This window comes from Alligator mississippiensis, chromosome 2 (genome assembly GCF_030867095.1).
Source record: "Alligator mississippiensis isolate rAllMis1 chromosome 2, rAllMis1, whole genome shotgun sequence".
Classification (NCBI taxonomy): Eukaryota; Metazoa; Chordata; order Crocodylia; family Alligatoridae; genus Alligator; species Alligator mississippiensis.
Window position 1 is genome coordinate 179,565,148 of NC_081825.1, and position 22,274 is coordinate 179,587,421.

The 22,274-nt window shown below is 46.9% G+C and overlaps 1 protein-coding gene across 1 annotated transcript; it reads right to left on the minus strand.

Moving 5' to 3' along the window:
• Positions 1-3,159: 3,159 nt before the first annotated feature.
• Positions 3,160-22,039, minus strand: LOC109280196 (NACHT, LRR and PYD domains-containing protein 3-like). Its single transcript, XM_019485222.2, is given in 8 exon segments — positions 3,160-6,029; positions 6,775-6,948; positions 7,572-7,742; positions 8,348-8,512; positions 9,187-9,264; positions 15,666-17,370; positions 19,902-19,949; positions 21,757-22,039. Coding segments are annotated over 8 exon segments (2,799 nt in total). The 3' UTR covers positions 3,160-5,854.
• Positions 22,040-22,274: the final 235 nt, after the last annotated feature.

Consider the following 22,274-nt stretch of genomic DNA (forward strand, 5'->3'; position numbering starts at 1 on the left):
GGAACAGCTGCCAGGTGTTACCTTTCACCTACCTTAACCTGAAATTTGTGCAAATTCCCAGTTTTGCAGATTCCAACAGAGCGGATCTCAGCGGAAGAACATAACCATGGGCATGGCAGCCGGTTTCCGCCTAGCGTGGGTCTGGGCCGATGAAGCTTCAGAGAATGTACCCAACAGCCTTCATTTGTTTTGATACCCTTATTCCCTATGTGGTTTTATGCCAGCCAGGAATCCCAGAGAGAGGACTTCACAGTTGCACAAGCCCCATCTCATGGTACTAGCACACTCTAGCCAGGTGCCTTTTTTTTAATCTTATTCTTAGGTAGGCTGCAGTACTGCCAACCCCCAATGTTCAAGATTCAAGCATCAGCCCTGAATCATTGTCTTAATTTCAATCATTACATTTTTTTCTATGTATTATAAGGTACATGCTGACATTATACTTGGATCGTGTACAGATGTTTTCAATGCATACATGAGGCTAAAAATGGTGCAATCAACCCAGATACAGATCACATCTGAGGTGCCCTAATTTGAGATCAGTTCAGGGTGGATCTGTTTATTGAATGTGTGTCCTGTTCTATAAGTGCTTCTGTTATCTGATTCCTTGCATTGTCATTTGAAATGTTGAAAAGCATTAAATATGTTCAATATGAAAATGTCCAAAGCAAGGAACAAAACAGCTTGTTCAACCTGAGATTTTAGTTTTCAAACCTGCCGGGCCCTGCTTCCCCATCTGTGTGCAGCTTATGTGTCATCTTAATGTAGGTGACTGCTGAACTGCCAGGGCTGATGGGGCGCATAGCCAGAGTGGCTGGGCAGGAGGTGCGCAGGGGCTTGCACAGAGACTGTATACTTGGCACGCTGTAGATGTCAGACCAATTAACTGTAAAGTGCTTTCTGTGGCCTCCATTTTTTTGGTAGTTTAGGATTCCCCCAGAAGTCCTTTTTTAACCCCCTGGGAGGCAGATGCTGCACTGTGATTTAAGCATCTCTTGTGGTTTTCAGATGATGATTCGAAGCACGTTAAAATCTACACATAAACAGATTCATCTGTAACCTGCTCAGTCAGCAGAGGCTCTAAGGTAGAGTCTGTGGTTAAGATTCAGACTCGCTTTAGCTAAGAGGATTGCTAGTCACTGCTCCCCACCCTGACCAACGATGTTTCAGAAAAAATCCTTTCCTTCTACCACTTTTAGGCACAGACCTAAGGCAAGCCTCATTGCCCTTCTACCCTGCCCAACTCCCCCATGATGCTTGAGCTCTTTGCATCTCACTCAAACCCCTGTTTTTCTGCTGTGTTTAAGGATATTTTAATAGCTTTGTCCCAGAGATGCAGGTGTGATGCATCCATGCAAGCATGTCACTGTAATGTAAGAGTATTCATGTGTGCTGCTGATGTGCTTGCGCATTGGGCACATGGGACTCATCCTGGGGGTTGAAAATGCCAGGCAGTCAGCCCTGTCCATAACAGTATTTGTGATATTCTTGTTTACCAGACTCCCAACCTTAATTTCACAAGGTCCTTGTGCATCACACTCTTCAATGTGCCATTTCCCAATACCCCTATGAGTACGGAAGGGGTGTTATTCCCCTTTTACAGGTAAGGAAGTGACACACATAGAGGCGGGGAAATTTGCTGAAGGGATCACACAGTATGTGAATGACACAGCAGTGACTTGAACCCCTGGACCATCCTGTCCCCTCCTTCCCCACCTGTCATGGACCTTTGCTCTCTATCCCCCACTGGGTAGTCAGGGCCCTTCACGGCCTCTTCTGTTGTTTGTTTTAAAACTCCTGGGGCATCTAAAGATGGAAAAACAAGTCCTCTTTTGGCTGGCTGATCTGTGATTTTCCCTGCATTGTATTGGCTATGAGACTGTGTAACAGGTCGCCCTCCCCAGCTCCATCTTCCTGGTCATCTGCGTCTTATGTGGGGTGCCCTTGAAGCTCTCTTGGATTCCTTCTGTCCCGCCCTAATCTCACCTGCCACGCCTTGATGGAAATTATTATGTGAGTGGGAGACTGCCTATTATATTGGATATGTTGGGGTCTCTCCTAGGATGGCCTGATCCCTTTTTCTCTAGCTAGGCCTCCCTGTCCAAACCCACCACACAGGGTTCGACTCCAAGGCTCTAGCTTTTCCTTCCAGTGCCTGGAGGCTTGTGACCCCCTTTTCTGCTCCCTTCTAGAGCACGGCACTCCCTGGCCCAGAGGCACAGGCGCCTGCCCCACAACAAGGGGGCTACAAGTCCAAAACCAGGGTGCAACCCCACCAGTCCAAACAAAACAAAACAATATATCTGCACCCCCCAGGTGCACCAGGCCTCCCCAGCCTTTTTAAGATCGTCCCTTGAGTGCCAGGGTTTGTGTCATCCCAAGCTGCGCCCTTACTGGCACTCGGGCTCTCTGCAGCCATGTCGCACTCTGCGTCTCACTGGCGCCGGGGCTGTACCCCCCGCAAAGCTGCGCCTTCACTGGTGCTGGGGTCTATGCCTCCAAAAGCTACGCCCTCACTGGCACCAGGGATGGGCCCCGCCAAAAACCTGCACCTTCACTAGTGCCGGGGCTCCCACTCCAGAGTGAGTCCCCAAAAATGAGGCCTCCTCCATCCCCTAATAGCCTCACCCAAACCTCTGGTGTTATTCAATAATCACTAATAATAATAATAATAATAACTGCACGTGCTCGATCAACACAGTGGATCAGCTTACATGAACTCACTTCCAGTCTCGGCTCCGCACTGCCGGCTACAGTCCTGGTTGTGGACGCAGTCGTCATCTCGCAGGGTCTTCCATAACTTCCCTCTTCCTGCCATGGACCACTCCCCAGACTTCTTCCTGGAGCTCTCAGGGGCACTGCTTCCCCTACGGCTGTTGACCCCCTTTACTGCTATTCAACCCAGGGTTTTTATAGTCCTGCCTCTTCCAGTCAGCTGACTAGCCATCCCAGTTCAGCAGTTACCCCCTTCCTCACCAGTCCTCCATGCTCAGAAGGTTTTGGCCTTATGGGGGCGCACCTTCTTCCTTGTGATAGGGTCACGGTTCCCTGTCACAAACTGGAACAAGGAAAAAATGGGGAACAGTCCTGGGGGATCACATGGTTCTGGACAAGGGGAGCAAGAAAAGAAAACTACAAAGTCCAATACAGCTTCTGGATTCTTAGTCTTTATTCAATTTCAGAAAAACTGACAAAAGCCTGTAACACTGCAAACACTCTCATAGATAGAGAGACAACTGTGAGTGAGCTGTGATGGCAGTACAGAAATTCCCCACTGGTCTGGGGATGGGATATTTGGGTCTCTCTTTTGCCCTGACAGGGACAGAAGAAGCACAGTTCCCAGACCCCTCCATCTTGTGGTCCTCTCCTTCCTTTGTATGCGGATCCCATGTCTCCTTCTTGCTCCTTTCAACAAACCAACTGTCTCCTTCCAAGTTCAGGTCATATAAGACATAAAAACAGCTGCTCCTGCAGAAGGGATAGTCCCAAAGTCTTTCCCCAACCCCCATCACACATGCTGGAATATGCTTCTGAAGGGCCTGGTAGTGGGACGGTCCTCTCTTCAATGTGCAGGTGCGTCCCTCTGCCAGCCCTTGCTGCTCTCCTAGGAAGTGGCAGGGCAGGTGGGCCAAGGCATGTTGGAGCAAGGGCTCCTGCTTACTAGTTCGACTCTATGACCAGATGGGCCTTTATCTCTTTCACAGCACCCAGCTCTGTCCTCGTTTCTTCTTTAAAAGTGTCACAGCTCAGCCTTTGCAGGACCATAGGAAACAAAAAGAAAGTGTTACTTGTACCAGTAGATCACCCCTGAGACCCTGATCCCTTAAGTACCATGGTGGTTTGTATTGTTACACTACTTGTCCTATGGATGATTCTTGAAGCCCTGGTCACAGGCCAGGGCCCCTGTGTGCTGGGTGCTGTATAGGGAGAGGACAACAGTACAGAATCTGCACCTAACTTCTTTCCAACATACCAGCTGCTGCCAGTGTCCCAGACATATCTATCACCTTCATCCCCTGCCTGCCAGTCTCACTGCCAGCAGGAGTTTTTAACTTGCATAGGGTGGACAAGGGCTGGTCCAGGCTATAGGTCTTTTCTGCTCCCTCCTCAACCCACGCACCCAGGGAGCTCTGGCCACATCTGACTAATATCCTGTCTTCACAGACCAAGCTGCACTATGTAGCCCTCACTGATGAGGGTGAGCACTTATACAAACACCCCACTGATCTCCATGGGGCTCCTCAGTGCTCAGAGAGGGCTGGGATGGCACCATCCAGCTTGAGGACTCCCTGCCCAGAGGCAGCAGGACCGCACTGCTGCACATACTCCTTAGGCCACTTCCTTGCAGAGCTATCAGGAACCCACTCCCTGAGGGGGCTGAGTTTGCAGCAGCTGTTGTGCTGCAGCAGACATGGCCTAAAGTGGCTTCTGAAATGCAGGCAGGGAGGCCTGGCTTGCTCCCAGCTGTGGGAGATACGTTGACCTTTCACTTCTTCCTGTGTTTGAGGTGCTCAATCCCCAGCCTGTGGTGCTGTGTCTTTTGACCTGTGGGTCTCTCTATGGGTCTGGAAATTTGGCAGGGGGGAGTGGTGGCACTGCTCCTCTGCTGCCAAATTTCCAGGCCCTGTTTGCTGGATGGGGTGCCTAGTCCCAGCAAGCAGGGTCTGGCAGGGTCCACACTGGGTTCCAGGGCCCAATCCTGGTGGGGGCAGCGTTGGGTCCCTGGGACCCAGGCCCAGTGCATGTGGGGTATCAGGGGGCAGTGCTGAGCCCCCAAAACCCAATCCAGCCTACAGACTGGTGTGCATCCTGATGAGGGGTGGAGGGTAGGGGCAAAAGAGTGAGGAATGCTGATATATATGATCAGATGAGGAGAACTGGGTTTGCTTGCTTACTTACAATCAGTGTAGAGAGCCAGAGCCAGACCTCCAGGTCAGCCCATGGTGCTGTTTGAAAGAGAGGGTTACTCCATAGTAACCCACTTCTACCCCCTGTGGCCCATCCTTCCCCTAACTGTGTTAATTAACTAGATGGGCAAATAGGAGATTAGGTGCCCTCATAGCAGCCACCTAAACTCACAGAGGGAGGATGGCAGACAACATTTGCCTGAAGAATTTCTGTATTGGCAGGACAGCTCACTCACAGCTGCCTGTGTCTATGAGGGTGTTTGCAGAGTCACAGGATTCCACAGCTGTCCTGCTCGATGTCCATCCCCAACCTTTGTCCATAAAGCCCTGGGGGCAAGTGGGGCATGAGGGATTCCAGGGTGTAGGCACACCCCAACAGGCACTACAGACCAAAATAATGCAAGCTCACACTCACGGAGCTCTTGGGTGCCAGAAGTGAGTCCAGGTTGGTAGCAGCTTAAAGAATCTGTCTTGAAACTGAACTGGCTGCAGACTGAGCTGAAAGTCCCTTACTACAATATTCAGCCTCTTAATGAGAAAAATGCAACCTACTAGCAAGGTAGGGCAAGAGAAATGAGAAGCAATCTCTGTGCTTCATTGCCTATAGGACTGTTTCTAATAAAAAGAAATGCATCGTGACATTAGTCATAGACTGATGCAATTAGTGCATTAAAATCAAATAATATGTATATAAGCTATTACACTGTAACTGTTATGTCTGCATGCTCCAGCAAGAATACACATGTAGCAAAAACACTGGAATTTTACAATGGTTCCTCTACAGTGATACAACTTGCTTGCATTGCTATATGAGTCTGAAGATACCAGTTGCAATGTAGCAGGTGATGCACATTCCCTAGTGGCACCTCCTCTGCCTTTACAGTGATTAAACATCATGCTTTCCCAGAGCCTATGTTAAAGAGACAATAAAGGGACATAGCCTTCACTCACCGCAACCTCCGCAATTTGCAGTCAGGATGTTGCAGCCCCTCACACAACAGCTGCACTCCTGAATGTCCCAGCTGGTTGTCCCGCAGGTTGAGCTCCGTCAGGGTCTGGCTGGTGCTGAGAACAGAGGAGAGCTCCCTGCAGCAGCCAGCTGTGAGGTCACAACCACTTAGTCTGTAGACACACACACAGAGGAAGTGATGCTTATGTCATTCAATTAATCTACATCAGTTGTGTCCAAAAGGGACACTATCTTCTGGGCTTTCTAGACCACCGCTCTTAAACAAACCGTGGAAGAAGTGACAGCACACCAGGCAGGACCCACTTTCATAAAAACATTTTTAACAAGTAAAATGTGATGCCCAGAGTAAACCTGGGGAGAATACTGGATCCTTTTTTGCACCTCTATTGCTTGGAATGAGCCAAAGACTGATAGAGAGAGGGGAACTAGGGCGGGCTACCTGTAGGGCTCCCAAAGCTCCCTGTCTCCTCCCCAGGCCAGAGCAGGGGGCTCCCCTTTGTGGCAGAGCTTCTAGAATATATTTTAATGGGATTCCTTAGGAGACTTCCAGATACAAGCAAACTATGTTAAATGGGGAAAAAAAGGAAATTATTGTGAGGTTCCCTGGAGACCAGTGTTTCTCTGAGGCAGGGCTGCCCTTGGATATCTTCACAAATAATATTCACTGCTGAACCACCATTTTTTCCTGCTTTGTGCTCCCCCTTTTCCAGTTATGGCTGAGAAGAATCACCTGGGTGTGTGTTGTGAACCACTGGTGTAGGGACTTGGCAGACACATAACCCTCAGCTTTGCCATTTCACTTCAGGGAGCAGGCATCTAGCAGTGGCCACACAGCCCTGATGAGTACTTTATACAGAGGCCTCTGGTAAATCCCCTGAGGAAGGAAACCTTACTGACCCCAGTTTCTGCAACTTGCAGTTTGGATGCTTCAGGCCCTCACACAGCTGCTGCACTCCAGCATCTCCCAGATGTTCATTACCACCCAGCTCCAGCTCTGCCAGGCTTTGGTTGCTCCTGAGAACAGCTGCCAGATCCCCACAGCAAGACGCTGTGAGTTGGCACCACCACAACCTGCAAAAGAAAGGTGGGGAAGAGCAACCACATGATTAACAAATATCCTGAGGGACAACCCAGGATGCCCATCTGCCCCTCCCATCTATGTTGGGAACAGCCAGAAGTCCTGCCATAGGCTCTGTGCCAACTCCTATCCATTGGCCAGTGAGAAACCACTCCTAAGACTGATTTCCTGCTTACGCCCAAATGCGTTTGAAATTCGCTCCTAACCAGTCCTCCCTGAGAACGGGCCATGCCTGTTCCTCAACCCTCTGCCCCAACCAGTGAGGAATAAGGGGTGAGCCAAGACTTCCCTGCAAGCATCATTCATGGCCCTTTTGTGGACCAACCACAATTTGGCATAGGCAGAAGGCCTGTCCAAATTTAAATCCTGCCCAATCTCGTCACTGAGGAAGAGAAGGCTTCATTTCTATAAAGGCGAGTGCAGCTCGAAATGTAGGTGGGACACTGGGGAGAAGAGCCGCACGTGGACGAGATTCTATGATTGTCGGGAAAAACCCAACTCTGAGAACGTCCCTTTCACTTTAGGGAGCACGTAGCAGGCACTGGCAATACACAGCACTAAGCACTTCACACGGAAGACCCAGCTTAATGCCCAGGGGAGGCCAAACATTACTTGCCGCAGTCTCTGTAACTTGCAGTTCGGATGTTTCAGTCCCTCGCACAGCCACCGCACTCCAGAGTCCCCCACATCATTGTGACCCAGCTCCAGCTCTGTCAGGCTCTGCTTGGTGCTGAGCACAGCAGAGAGATCCCCACAGCAAGCCCCAGTGAGATTGCACCTCCACAAGCTGCAGGGGAGTGAAAGGTAGGCATGAACACTCATGGGTGAACGGGGCTTGTCACAGCTACCCTGACAGTGAGTCCCACCCACCAGCTCTTCTCTGCAACCCAGGATGATTCATAATGGGCCACAAATCCCATACTAGACCCTCTCCCCAATATCATCCTGTGGCCAATGAAACACCAAACTTTCTCTGGTGGGAATTCCTTCAGACACGGAGAGATCTTCCTAGCTTATAAAAAGGGCTGTTCTTGCCTTTCCCTCGATTAGGCAGAAAACAATGTTACAGTGCTAATTATGATGGAGAAACTTGGCATGGAAGATGGCAGACCCTCCGAAAAGAGCAGTGATGTTGGGAAAAGCAGGAAGGATGAAGCTGGAAAAGACATGGGGCTGCTTGGAGGCTCAGCTCAAGCTAACATTTCTGGTTTCCAAACAGAGCAAGCTGGTGCATGTAGTGAGCTCTTGATACTGGAACTGGAGAAACACTCAGCTCTCAGTGCCTCCAGGTTGCTGCAGTAAACAGACATCAAGCACCAGATACACAACGCTGTCAAGAGTTTAACAAAGAGGATCATGGGGAATCTACAGATGAAGCCAAATGCTCCCTACCCCAATCTTTCTAATTTGGCATGGTTTGCTCCTTCACACAGCACCCGCGCTCCAGAGTCTCCCAGAGCATTGTCACCCAGCTGCAGTTCTCTCAGGCTGTCATTTCTTCTGAGAACATCAGTGAGATCTTCACAGCAAGCAACTGTGAGTTTGCAGCTCCACAAGCTATAGAAGAGAAAAGACAGAGAAGAGTAACCATGATGTGCATGGTGCTTGTTCTGACAGCCATCCTCACCCAACAGCCCCTCTTAGTGCACAATCTGCCTTGAGAATGAGCCGGGGTTTCAGCTAGACCCTGTACTGACATTCACTCTTGAGTCAATGTAGTATCATGGTAGAGGGAGACTTCCTGGTTTATCCCCCATGCTTGTTCTTCATCCACAATCCTCAACAGAGACTTGACCATGCATCTAAGTTCCTGATCCTATTTTCTAAGAAATAATGGGTAGAATAGGGACTTTGTCCCTAAGAACTGTCGTTAGACCTTTCCACTACCAAACCACAATTCAGACCAGAAAGGAATCTGCACATCTACACAGCTGTTGACAGTCAAGTCTACTGGGTACTGATTACATCATGAGAACAGTATGACCCAATCAGAGCAGGTCTATGGAGGCTGTATGGGGAACCACCACCTGAGGCAGCTGGACAAGGTTTCAAATTGTGCGCTGGGAGATCCTGCTCTCTCATTCCCCTGTTAGTAGGTCTTGTGCTCCTATCTCTTGACTCTGCCTCTTCTACCAGCCCATTGAGTCCTATCTGTGACTGTCAGGCCTGGGGAGTATGGCCTATAGATCCCAACACAAAGGGATTTTTTGAACAGAAAAGAAGTGTCTTACTTTAACTTCTCTAATTTGCAGTTTGGAGCCTTCAGTGCTTGACAGAGCAGGTAAATAGGGGACTGCTTCTGTTGTTCCCTGGAAAGAAAATAATATACAAGTTGTTTTTTTTCTTTTTTTTTCCACATAACATTTTAAACTCTGTTTCTTTGACATTAAACCACTATCTTGGGTGGGGTGACTATGCATTACATACTGAGCTGTGCTGCAGTATAAAATAATTGTAAATCCTCCATTACAGGAATATGTCCAGTACTGAAAGAGGCACTTTAACTCCATAGAGTAATACAACATGTTCTACTAAGTGTGATTCTTTCAGTGTTCAAGCTCTGATACTCTGATGCCGTGAGCCTTTAAACTCTGTTCTATGCACTCTACACAGTGTGTCTTCCGTGCTTTAAACCTTTTGTATTGATTAATCATTGTTTTATCATTGCTGGAGATACAGTAGAAATCACCATGTTTCATTGTCTTGCTTTCATTCATCCCCACAGACAAAGCACAAACACATGTGTATCTTCTTAAAGTTTTATATCTGACTATCAGCCAGTATTGCTGTTAAACCTTGTGAAACAATGTCTGTGTGTTGGAGTTATTAGGAAGCTGAGAGCACAGTTATTTCAGAGTGGTGGATTCAGAAATGCAGCAGGCAATCTGTTTATAAGGCCCACCTGGAAGGGAGTGAAGCTTCCCTTAGAAATGCTGGCATGAGTCAGTTTTGGGAAACCAGTTGCTATGAGGTATTAGTGGTAGGTTGTTTCTGTCTCTGGGGAAAGAGACCTATGTGCAAGATGCAGAAAAAAGGCCTGGAAAAATATATGGAGTCCTCTCACTCCTTAGGACCCTGGAAAAATGCCCCAGTCCTTTGAAGACTGCCCTGGCTGTTTCTATGAAACCATCATGTTCACTGTCCAGTGTAAGGCAGACAAATCTGCTAGCAGGATTGAAATCTTGGACTTCAAACATGCAAATTTCAACAAGCTTAGGTCACGAGTAGGGGGAGTGCTATGAGACCAGGGACTGAAGGTGAAAGGTGTGTACAAAGAGTGGTTGTTCCTTAAGCACACAATCCTTGAAGCACAAAGGAAGTCCAATCCCATGCAAAGAAAAGGTAACAGAAGGGCTGGGAAGCCCTCTTGGCTAAACAGGGAAATCATGGTCCTCTTAAGAAAGAAGAAAGAGGCTTATACACAATGGAAACTTGGAGCGGGGCCCAAGGAGGATGTGGCAGTGCACTTTAAGGGCTGAGTCTGTGTCACAGGGCACTAAGGTGTCTTGCTCCTTTAAGGACTGAAACTGCTAGGGAGAGAGCCCTAGCAGTCAGTCAGGAACCCCGCAGCTTCAAGTTACCATGGCAGCAGGAATGATGGCAGGTACGGTCAGCTGACAGGAAGAGGCAGGGCCTGGCTCATATATAAACCCCAGGGCTGGGACCAGAGTGTCAGGTCTCTGCCAGCAGCTAAGGGGGAAGGAGCCCTCCTAGAGAAAGCAAAGTGAAGGGGCTGGACAGCCCATCTCCTGCTTCTGGTGAGGTTAAGGGACTTCAGGAGCTCCCCAGACCCTGACCTACAAGGCATGTTGTGCTGGGGAAGGGTGATTCATTTAAAGGAACAGAGCACACCCAGAGCTGCTTGCATTATGTTATAGCCCAGGGGCTTGTATTTTGATTTCTGTTTGGAAACTGGTGGATTGGGCTGAGGCTATTGGGAAAGGAGGAGACCTCACTGGGGACCCACTATAGTGTGGGGACCCCAGCACCAGTATGGGCGCAGTAACTGAGGTGCACAGGCCCCAGTGCCAGTGTGGACACAGACAAAGAGAGACAAGGCTGCAGAGAGCCCAGTGTTGGGCAAGAGGCCAAGTGAAATTAAGACCTCAGAGGGACACTGTGTGAATACCATTTGTGAGGCTTGGGGTGTGATAAAGGGATGATTTGGAGCCACGCATCTTGCCCATAAGGCTGAGGATGTCCCGAGACATCCATTTTTGAGCAGGACCCAAATGGGGGTCTGAGAACCCACAAGGTTCAGTGGGGTCCATCAGGACCGTGCCCAAACAAACTTGAGGGCAGCCTCCTTATTTATTATAGTTACACCAAGACATGGTGGGTAAGACAGGGTGCCCATTGGGCTGAATTGGCATGGTCAAGGGAGCCCTAGGAGTCCCACGGCCATCCCTGGGGACCCCTTCCTGTGACAGTCAGGCAGCCAGCAGGTGCTTGATTGCAGCAGCCATTTAAGAGTATGGCTGTCTATATAAACAGAACAGTTTGCTGCTGCGAGTCAGGCAGAAACATCACCTGGCTGAGCTACATGGAACATCTAGCAGGTAGGACCTCAAACTGCACCCTGCTGGGGAAGGGTGGCCTAGTGGGGCTCCTAGTGGTGTGGGAGCCCCCAGGATATACCAGGCCGGTTACCTCCCTGGTGATAGCTGAGGAGGGGCGCCTTAACCCCAGCCCCCTTCTTCGGGTGGCTTTGGAGGCAGTTGTGGGAGTAGTGGGGCCAGGTATGGCAAGCAGACTGCCACCTGATTCCAGCAGGGATGTGAGATCCCAGAGACCCCAGATGGGGTAGCATGGGGAACATTGTTGTGTGACCCCACACAGAGTAGGCTGAATGGGAGTAGACCTGAAGGGCTGTGCATAAGGGGGGGTTGAGTAGGGCCAAACTGGGAGTAAGCCTGAAGGGCAGTGCAAGGGCCAGCCCCATGAGTAAGTTGATCATGAAGATTATAAGGCCCCAGGGTGGGCGTGGTGTAGAGGCCCTAGAGGGGGTGTAGTAGGAATCCCAGGTGGGAAAGAGGCCAAGGCATGGTTGTGGATGCCTGAGACTGCAGTTTGGGCCAGAGACCAAGTAGGGGACTCTGCCAGAGAGTTAGGGGCGAGTCCTGACCCCGGTAAGTCCTCCGCTCCAAGGAAGCTTAGTGTGGGATGAAAGTAAGACTTGTAGTTTGAGCACAATGACCTGCTGCTCCAGGGAGGGAGTGAGAGTCCCTATGAGGCCTGGGAGCACCAGTTGTGATGCAGGGTATAACTACACCATGTAGATGCTATCTGCGAGGCATGGGCTGTGGTGCAGGGAAGGTTGGAGCCACAGATAGTGCCCCCTGCCATCGGGGCATGTAATGGGCAGTCTCCCGCATTTACCATCCATTTATGGGAGCACCAAAGTCATGGCAGGTGAGATAAAGCAGATTACCCCATAGAGACAGGTGGGTGGGCCGGCATGGGACCCGGCCCCTAATTTGCCCCCTGTCACAGAGGACTATTCCATGATGGCCTGCATTTGCAGGGAACAGATAAAAAAGGCTGAAGTGGTGACTGAACTTTGATTAGCAATAGGAATCAAGGAGAACAAGAAGTCCCTCTTTAGGTACATAGGTAACTGGAGGAAAACAAATGGGAGTATGGAGCCATTGCTCAACAACTCAGGAGAGCTGGTTATCGACACCCAGGAGAAAGCTGAACTCCTGAATGACTACTTCACCTCGGTCTTTCACTGGACCAAGGGGAAAACAATGCCAGGTAGAGTACAGGATAAGCATGGTAGGAATAATGACCTTCCTACCATTGCCATAGAATTGGTGTATGACCAATTAAAAAAATGAGACTATAGAAATCAGTGGGAGCAGAAGATCTTCATCCGAGAGTGCTGAAGGAGCTGGCCAAAGTCACTGCAGAATCCCTGGAGAAATGCTTCCACAACTCGTGGGGTTCTGGAGAAATCCCTGAGGACTGGAAAAAGACCGATGCTGTGCTCATCCACAAGAAGGGCAGGAGGGAGGACCCAGGTAACTATAGGTCAGTCAGCATAACTTCTATCTTAGGGAAAATCCTAGAAAAGTTCATCAAGGAGTCTATCTGCAGAAGGTAAGATTCTGAATGACAGCCAGCTTTAATCATAGCCTGTCAGTACCAATTCTCTTTGAAGAAACCTTTTATAATGAAAAAGAAGAGAGCTTCAGCACACTGTGTATAGCTCATCCATTGGAAGAAACTGAAAGTTTTGCCTTACCAACCTCATCTCCTTCTATGACCAGGTAACTTGCCACCTGGACATGAGAGAGCAGGTTGACATTGTATAACTTGACTTCCAAAAGGTCTTTGATCTAGTAGCCCATGAACTCCTTGCAAGAAAATAGGAGGATTGTGGGCTTAACTCTGAGACAGTCAGGTGGGTGAGAAACTGGCTGTAGGATAGGACCCAGTGAGTCGCAGTGAATGGATTTATGTCATCCTGGTGAGACGTGGGCAGTGGTGTCCCACAGGGGTCAGTGCTTGGTCCAGTACTTTTCAACATCTTTATTAGCAATTTGGATGTGGCGGTGAAGAGCTCACTGGCCAAGTTTACAGATGACACCAAGTGATGGGGAAGCGTGGTCACGCTTGAAGATAAGCTAAAGATACAGGAGGAACTAGACAGGCTAGCAAGTTGAATGGATCAGAATCTGATGAAGTTCAACATTGAGAAATATAAAGTGCTCTACCTCGAGATGAGCATCCCTCAACACGCCTACAGACTTGGCAGCACCAAACTGATTAGCACCACGAATGAAAGGGACCTGAGGGTAATAATAGACCACAGTATGAATATGAGCTGGTAGTGTGATGTTGTAGCCAGTAGGGCAAATAACACTCTAGCATGTATCAATCGATGCATCTCCAGCAAAACCAAGAAGGTGATTCTTTCGCTCTACTCAGCACTGGTGAGACTGCAGCTGGAGTACTGTGTTCAGTTCTGGGCACCGCACTTTAACAAGGACATGGACCAACTTGAGAGAGTCCAAAGAAGAGCCACCCATATGATCAGTCTTACAATGCAAGCCATACAAGGAAAGGCTGAGGGATCTGGGACTCTTCAGCTGAGAAAAAGAAGGGTGAGAGGGGACCTAGTAGCAGCTGACCACTACATCAGGGGCGTATATCAAGCGCTCAGTGAACAACTGCTCATCAGGGCACCCGAGGGGAAAACTAGGAGTAATGGCCACAAACTCCTGGAAGACCAATTCAGGCTCAACATTAGGAGAAACTTCTTCACAGTCAGGGTGTCCAGACTGGGGAATAAGCTCCCTCCAGAAGTGGTACGATCACCTACCCTGGAAATCTTCAAGAGGAGACTAGACAGTCATCTTCCTGGGGTCACCTGTCCCCAAATTATCTTTCCTGCTTGAAGAGCCCCTCTAATTAAAGTACCCATAGCATCACATGTATCCGCATCCCTGCACTAATTAAAGTGTCCGCACTACCATTTTTCAAAGTTTGTCAAATGAGCATTAGTTAAAGTGCCCCTGCCACTTTTTCAGCACAGGGATGCTGATACACATGATGCTGGAATCTGCTGGAGCATGGTAACTACCACACTCCAGCAGATTCAATTAACTGAGTCTCCTCCAATGTACTATAATTACAGCATGTTGGAGCAGTCTCACTGCATGTGTACAGGCACTGAAGCCTGTGCCCTTTGAATTGGGGGGGGAGGGGGAGAAAGGGGGTGATACTTTTTTCTATCTTTTTTTGAGAGGAGCAATGTAACTTTATATGGGAGGAAGGAGGGCAATGGCTATTTTCTTTGTTTTCTTTACCTCATGATAAAGGTCTTTGCAAAGTCTTTGACAGCCCAAAGTAGTCCCATGCCTTCCCTGTAAAGCAATGGACACAGCACTCTTCTCCTGGAGCAATTTGACACAGAGGGACGGGGGAATCGTGTCTGTATCTCACATAGCAGGGGTGCAACGAGCTCTTTCAATGCCTGAGGCATAGGTGGGTGGTGTGGGAGAATTACAAGTGAAGAATGAGGGGGAAACGTGGGCAAGAGAGGAGGGTGAGTTAGGTCTTACCTGCCCAGTTCTCCTCACTCCAGCAGCTGCTACTGCTGCAGCTACAGCTATAGCAGCATGGGCTTGGGTGTTGCCCCTAGGGGACAGGCAGCACCATAGACTTCTTTGGTGCCACTCCTTGTGCCCTATTAGCACCTCCCTTCCCCACAGGCACAGGACTGTGCTTCCCATGGCAAAGCTTCCCAGGGGGGTGTGCCCGAGGTGTGCCGCCCCACTTCCCCCCAGATATGCTACTGGGTATGGGGCTGTGCCTGTCTGGCTCCTACAGCCAGGTAATGCAGGGCTGCCCCTACCATGAAAAAGACTCCTAGGCAAAGGGGGCCATAATGGCATCCTCTTGAAGTCAGTGCCAGGGACTGGCACCTTGCTTACCCACCCCTAGGTAGGGTATTGCACATGGGACTAAACTAGATAATGCACTCTCAGAGGAAAGAAGAACAAACAATTGTGATAGGAGAAAGGAAAAACACATTTGTTTCTCCTAGTGTGATTCAAAAAAAGCCTCAACTGATCTATTAGTAGCCTGCAGGAAGAGTAAATTTTTCTGTACTTGGTAATCATCATTTGGGGGGGGGGTGTGTGTGAAAATGTTTTATCTGTTCAAAAATATCTACAGATTTTTGAGTTCAGCTAATACTTACTGACGTAACTGCTTCGACAGCCTTTGGAACTTTTCTTCCTTATGGTCTTCAAATCTCAATCCACAGTAACATAAAAGAAGTGATTTAATTTGGGGGCAAGATTTTACACAGAAAGAAAGAACAAGTTGGTCCATTTGGGTCAGCTGTTTTCCTCATATATCTAATTGACTGAAATTCACCAATGCATTTTTCACAAGTTGCTCTTCTTGGCTCTCATACAAACAGTACAATGCCTCAAGATTTTCAATTTGGTTATTGGCTAATGGGTAAAATGAGCTAATCCAAGTTCCTATGTCTGTCTTCAGATTTGGTAACATTTTACAGCCAAGTTTTTCCTCTATGTCCTTCCTTCTGTTCTCATTTAAGAGACCAAACAAAAATTGCACAGTTAGCATCAAATAATGCCTAGATTTCCCATAATATGCTAGAATGGTATTCAATTCTCTTCTTGGAGTCACCAAATCCTTCCTTGTATCCTCATCCCCTTCCAGAACGTAGGACAAAGCTGCAAAAAACTCCTGGAAACTTAAATGAATGAAGCTGTAGGCACTCACACAACCAAGGTCTCTTTGAAAAATGTTTTCATTCAGAAAGAGGGGGAGAAAGTCTGCCTGGTCTAACCCATACCTCTTGATATCATTTTGTTCAAAGAGTATCTTCTGCTCCCACATCCCATCTGCAGCCAGGGAGCAAAGTCTTCTCATGTGAGCTTGTATCTGAAGCCTTGAATTGCTGCTAGAAGAGTCCACTAAACTGAAGAGAAAAAGCATGTATACACCAGTGACTGTCTTTGAAGTCTGTAGAAGGTCTTCACCCCTCTCCATTTGTTGTTTCAGAACCGTGCAGATGATCCAACACACAATAGGGACAAAGCACATAGTGAAGAGAATTTCATTTTCTCTTACAAAGTTGAAGGCTTCTGAGGCTTGTTTTTCATTTCCAAAGAACCTGTAAAAATACTCCTCCCTGTCCTCTTCAGAAAATCCCAGGATTTCTGTATAAAGAGCACACTGCAAACTCTGTTTCAGCTTCTCCAGAGCAACTGGCCTGGTAATGATTATCAAGTAGCTTCCAGGGAGAACTGTTCTCCTAAATAAACTGTTCAGTATGATTTCAGCTGGCTGCTTCTCCCAGGGATCAAAGCACAGATCACTTTCAGGCTGATCCAAGGAAAATCTCAGTTCATCAAACCCATCAATTATGAAAAGGAGCTTTTCTGGATTAGCCAGGATATGCTCAATTGGTGCATTTTTATTAGGACAACTTTTCAAAATTATGTCAGCTAAACTTCCTTGCTTAGGAATGAAATTCATTTCCCTACAATTTATATAGAAAACATAATGAAATTTTTTCTTGTACAGTTTTCCAGCTGCCCAGTCTAGCACGATCTTTTTTACTGTCATTGTTTTTCCAATTCCTGCAGCCCCCAGCAGCACAACTGTCTGCGGTGTTCGTCCACCATTATCTTTCTTAAAAAGTCTGTCTACTGTCACAGCACAATGAGCATGTTTGTTCATGATTTTTGAATGCGTCTGTCCCATGGCAATGATTTCATGTTCTCTTTCCTTATCAGGACGATATTGAGTAACAATCATCAGCTTTGTGTATCTGTTGTTTAGTCCTACCATCTCACCAAGACGAGCATTCCTGTCTCTCATTAACTGGTACTGTTTCAGAATACGTTCTCTGTACTTCACCCTGTAATCTAAACCAGTAAGATGAATTGTTAGCAGTGTTAATAATAGATACAGATTAATGACCCCTTTTTCTTTTCTTTCAGTAAAATAGCAAATCCATTTTAAGGTACTACCCCACCACTGCTGAAAACCATGTTTTCAACTATGGACCTGGGTTCTTTAGCCTTTATTGTTCTTTACTTGCATCTGTAAGCACTGTAAGAATAAATTATTTTATGAGCAGGGATCAGGGTTTTCCGTTTCCCACAGAAAAAATGGAGAAAACCACAGATTTTCCCCCTTTACCAGAGGAAAATGCCAATTTCTCATTTTACCAGAGAAACCCATGGATTTTGCAGTTTTGCAAAGAGCTCTCTGCAGGCTGGCAGAGTTTCAGCCTGCAAAGGGCTGGGGGGAGCAGGAGGAGAGCAGTCAGGCAGGGGCGCCATGTGCATATATATGCACATGGCTGGCAGGCAGCCTGGAAAGCAGCTGGTGTGGGGAGAGATAGAGGTCCTCACAGTGAGGGAGGGAGTTGGGCAGAGCTGGGGCTGGGCTTCTGCCCAGCCAGGAGATGCATGGGGCTTGGGGCCACAATGTGCATCCATTGGGCCCTGGCAGGGAGCAGGATGGGGCTGTGGGTGGGTCATCAAGGGGGTGGAAGGGTGGAATGGGGCTGGCTCCCCACCACTATACACACTCCCATAGAGGCAGGGGTGACCCATGAGGGGCATGAGCAGGGCCAGGGGTCTGTTGGAGCGGGGGGTGAGGGTCACCAGCAGAGCTGGGGGGGGCTGTGGAAGGGAGTGAGGGGCCTTTCATTTTAATCATGGATTTTGGAGCTCTTATCAGAGAATTTGTGATTTTTATTTTTATTTTTTAAATCAGAAAATGTGTGATTTTTGTACTTGGGAAAACCAGGATCCCTGTTTATGAGTGATGCACCACCACTTCATGTCAACTACTGAGTAAAAGAATGTTGTACAATGTAATTAACTGAAATATTGTATGCGATTTGATGCTTTTTCTCGCTTGCATAGTGGTTTCTTTACAATAAACAGCTTTCTGCTTCTTTTTAGGCTCTCAGAGTCACTAACATGACTGGCACTACATCTCTCTCATGTAATTTAGAATCCCTAGAATCTGACTCAGTGGTATAAGACATGAAAAACTGTGAACTGGGGATTCAGAAAAGTGACAAATCTTTTACACTAATTCCATTTTAAGTATGCCTGATGTTGCCCTATTTCTCACAAAAAGATCCTAAAATCACTTAACCCTCCAAGCCTTACCTAATTGAAAAAAAACAACTTAAACTTGGTCAAAAACTGAGATATCCCTTCACCCTCCACAGAAAAGAATAATTTGAAATAAACCTGGCAACTGTTTAACATTGAACAACAATGCTATCCAACTGGTTAAGGCACAAAGTTTAGGAAAATATTATGTACAATTGAAACATGTGACAATTTAGATATGAAGAGTAACTCTACCAAGTGCCAAATGTATGTCCTCTGGGCAAGTGCTAAAGTGTGTCAAAGGACCTTTACTGCTAGTGTTTACCGGAACCCCATAGTCACAGACCTGTTGTTCTTGTCCATCTGTTGAATTCAAAGATGACAATGACATCACTGATTGGTTTGGTTTCTGTGAGCACATGAGTGGCTGATCAGGCCAATTTGTGCTATGAACTGTCTGTGGCACACTGAGCAAGAGATGCTGCTTTGGATTGCTTGATCAAGAGTGGACGTGCTGCTGTTGCGAGATTTACACTGTGCTTCTGCTCTGCATCACAGTTCTCCTCTCCTAGACTGTAGCTGCAGTATGGATGAGGCTTCACAAGGCTGAACAATCATGAGCAAGATCTTCCCAAGACTTTGGGTCAATGTTGAAATGTTTCAAGGATGACTTAAGGGAGTCCTTGAAATGTTTCTTCTGGCTTCCCTGAGAGCACTTTCCCTCCTTTTACTCCCTGTAAAAGATCTTCTTTGTCAGTCACTCCACCTACATCCTGGTGACATCAGCCGAGTACGGGTGCTTGGAATGCTTGCCCATGTGAGAACCTCAGTGTCTGGGACCTTGTCTTGCCATCTTATCTCATCAGTTTTCTCAGACAGCCCATGTGAAAGTGGTTCAGCTTCGTAGCATGGAGTCTCCACACTGTCCATGTTTTGCATGCATACATCAGGATTGGCAACACAATTGCTTTGTAGACCTTCAGTTTTCTTTGTTGACTGACGCCTCTTCTCTCCTACACATTTGCATGTAGTCTGCTGGAGGCCACAATTGCTTTGGCAATTCTACAGCCCTTCTTTTACTTTAAGTATTAAGATATATGCCATTAAAAAGTTTCAGTACTATGTTTAGTAGTAAATAATATTACAGAAGTATTTGTGGTATTTTTTATGCTGAATAAATGTACTAATGATATTAACTTGATAGGTATTTGCACAGATTCTGTTAGCATTACTGTTTGTGCTTCTTATCTATAGTTCCAAGAGAGCATCCAGTTAAGTACACCACTATACTTGAGTAACTCCCCAATGTAAGTGACACATACCTTTTTCTGGGATGACGTTCACTCCTGATTTTGGTTTCAGGTCCATATCTGAAAAACAAATTACATCTGAACAACAGTGTAAAACTGTATGGTGTATTTATATTGTGTATAAAGGGAATGAGGGATGCATTTACATTGGATATTTGAGAGGTACTAATCACTGAAAACTAGAGCTCACCATGACATTTTGACAATTTTTTTGTTGGTGGACAGTGCTCATTTGTAGAAGCTGAAACTTTCCTTGGGAATGTTTGAATCAGGTATGACAGGAAAAATTTCTTGGATTCAGGATAATGTTTGTAGTCAAATACAGAGAGGGAAATACATACCGTGATACCCTAAAGATCCAGTGTTCAGGGCATTTACTTGGATGTAAATGCCCTGAACACTGGAGCCCTCTCCCTTTAGAAAGAGCGTAGTTTTGTTTCAGAACAAAATGGGTTTTGTAATGTGCAAAAGCCACTTCCTACCCTATGCTGCTATAGAGAGTATTGCTGTCTGCAGTCATCTGATGAAGTTCAATTTGCTGGATAGGTTAAAGGAAGTCCTCTACAGATGACCTCTCTCTGCTTGTGTCTATTCATGACTCAAGTGCACTTCACATAATGAGCCAACTCCAACATCAAGGAAACACAGAGAAGCCCCTGGCAAAGCTCAAAACCACAGAATTCAGCCAGATGGAAACATTGTTCCTGGGATAATTAATAGGCAGGATGAACCCAATGAGGGTGGGAGAAGAGGCCTTCCAAAAGGCCTCCTTTTATTTTATTAAATATACTATTATAAATGCTAATTGCCCAGTCAACTAGATGCAGTTTTAAATGAATATATACTCATGTAGGCAACCAAGAATAGGTGGGATAAACTGGCTATACCTATTGCAAAACATCCCTTAATAACTATTTCTAGGGAATAATTTACTCAAACCTCAAAAATATACACAGATCTACAGCTTCTCCTACTTTCTGGAGGTTGATACGCTCTGGCCTTGTGGGTTGTCAAGAGTGGTGAATTCCCTCACTTCTAGTGAGAGCCCTACTGCTAGCTTTGGATATCTAGAATAGGTACAACTCATCTCATCTCCACTGTCATCACAGAGCATAGGTGAGAGAATAGGAATGTATGTAACAGAGCACATGGACTCTAACCCTGGTCCACTGGAGAGTGTTGTGTCGCCCCCGCCCCTGGCGGCACTAGATTTTATGCCTGGATATGGTAAAAAGCAGCCCAGGGCGCCTGAACTGCAACTCTTCAGGTTTGCTGGTTCCTTGACATGTATATTTAAAAAATTCAAAATATAGATTGGAGATAAAGTTCATACTTGCACCCCCAAAAGGGTCTCATAAGGATTCTCATCAGCTGTAATATGTTGGGCAGCATTCTCTGTTGTGATCATCAGTCTTCCCTGTCTCAACTATGTCATGGTTTGGAGTGTCTTGAGGTCCATGCTGCCTTGCACTAGCTGCCATTGGGCCTCTAGCTGTAGTGATGTTACAGGTACTCCTCCCCCTCCCCACATCTCTCTGGCCATAATGGACCTTCCACACTGCTATAGTGTAGACTTTGGTGGACTTTTGGTGGACATCGCACCATGGGGATAACTTCCTATCTGAGGCTACAGGTCTTTTCTACTCCTTTTGTCCCAGCTGAGAAGCAACAGGAGAGTGTAGCAAGTCAGTGGATCTGGTCCAGTGTGGGCACTTCTGTCTGGACTCACCATGAGCTTCTATTGGGATTTACAGTTCCTCATTTGCCTCATCAGCCTGTTTTTTTTCTTCTGCTTCTAGTACATCTGCCATAGAGCAAATACATTGTGAAAAACTTGCAGGTGTTACAGCAAAGTTAAGAATCTCACCTTTCTCTTTTTCTTCTCTGAGTTTGGCAGCAGCATCCCTGAGATTGATTTGAGTGAAAACTTCTATGGTCACATCTGCTGCAGCATGTCTGCCATAGAATTCCAGCAGGAGGTTCTTGGTATCTATCCTGTCAGCATTTTCCAGCCGACATCTGGAAATATTACCTCTCCCCTTGAAGTCAGAATGCAGTAAACTGTCTTTAAACCTTTTGAAATCTTCCTGAGAGATATTATCAAGGGCACGCAATAGAAGGTCAATGATTCTACTGCTTTGGTTTCCCATTGATATGCATCCAATAACCAGACTGAAACAAAATGCAACATCTAATATTAGTAATTGCTGTGGTATGAAAACAACTTGAACTGTGTATATAAAAAAAATTGCTTAACTGTGAGAGTAGGAACTCAGTTCACCTAACTCACGGGCAGTTATTCTAATCATGTCGTAAGAGATCTGAACATCTTTATACACCACTAGGGAAATCCGAAAGTGTCTGATGACAACTTAATTGTTCTGC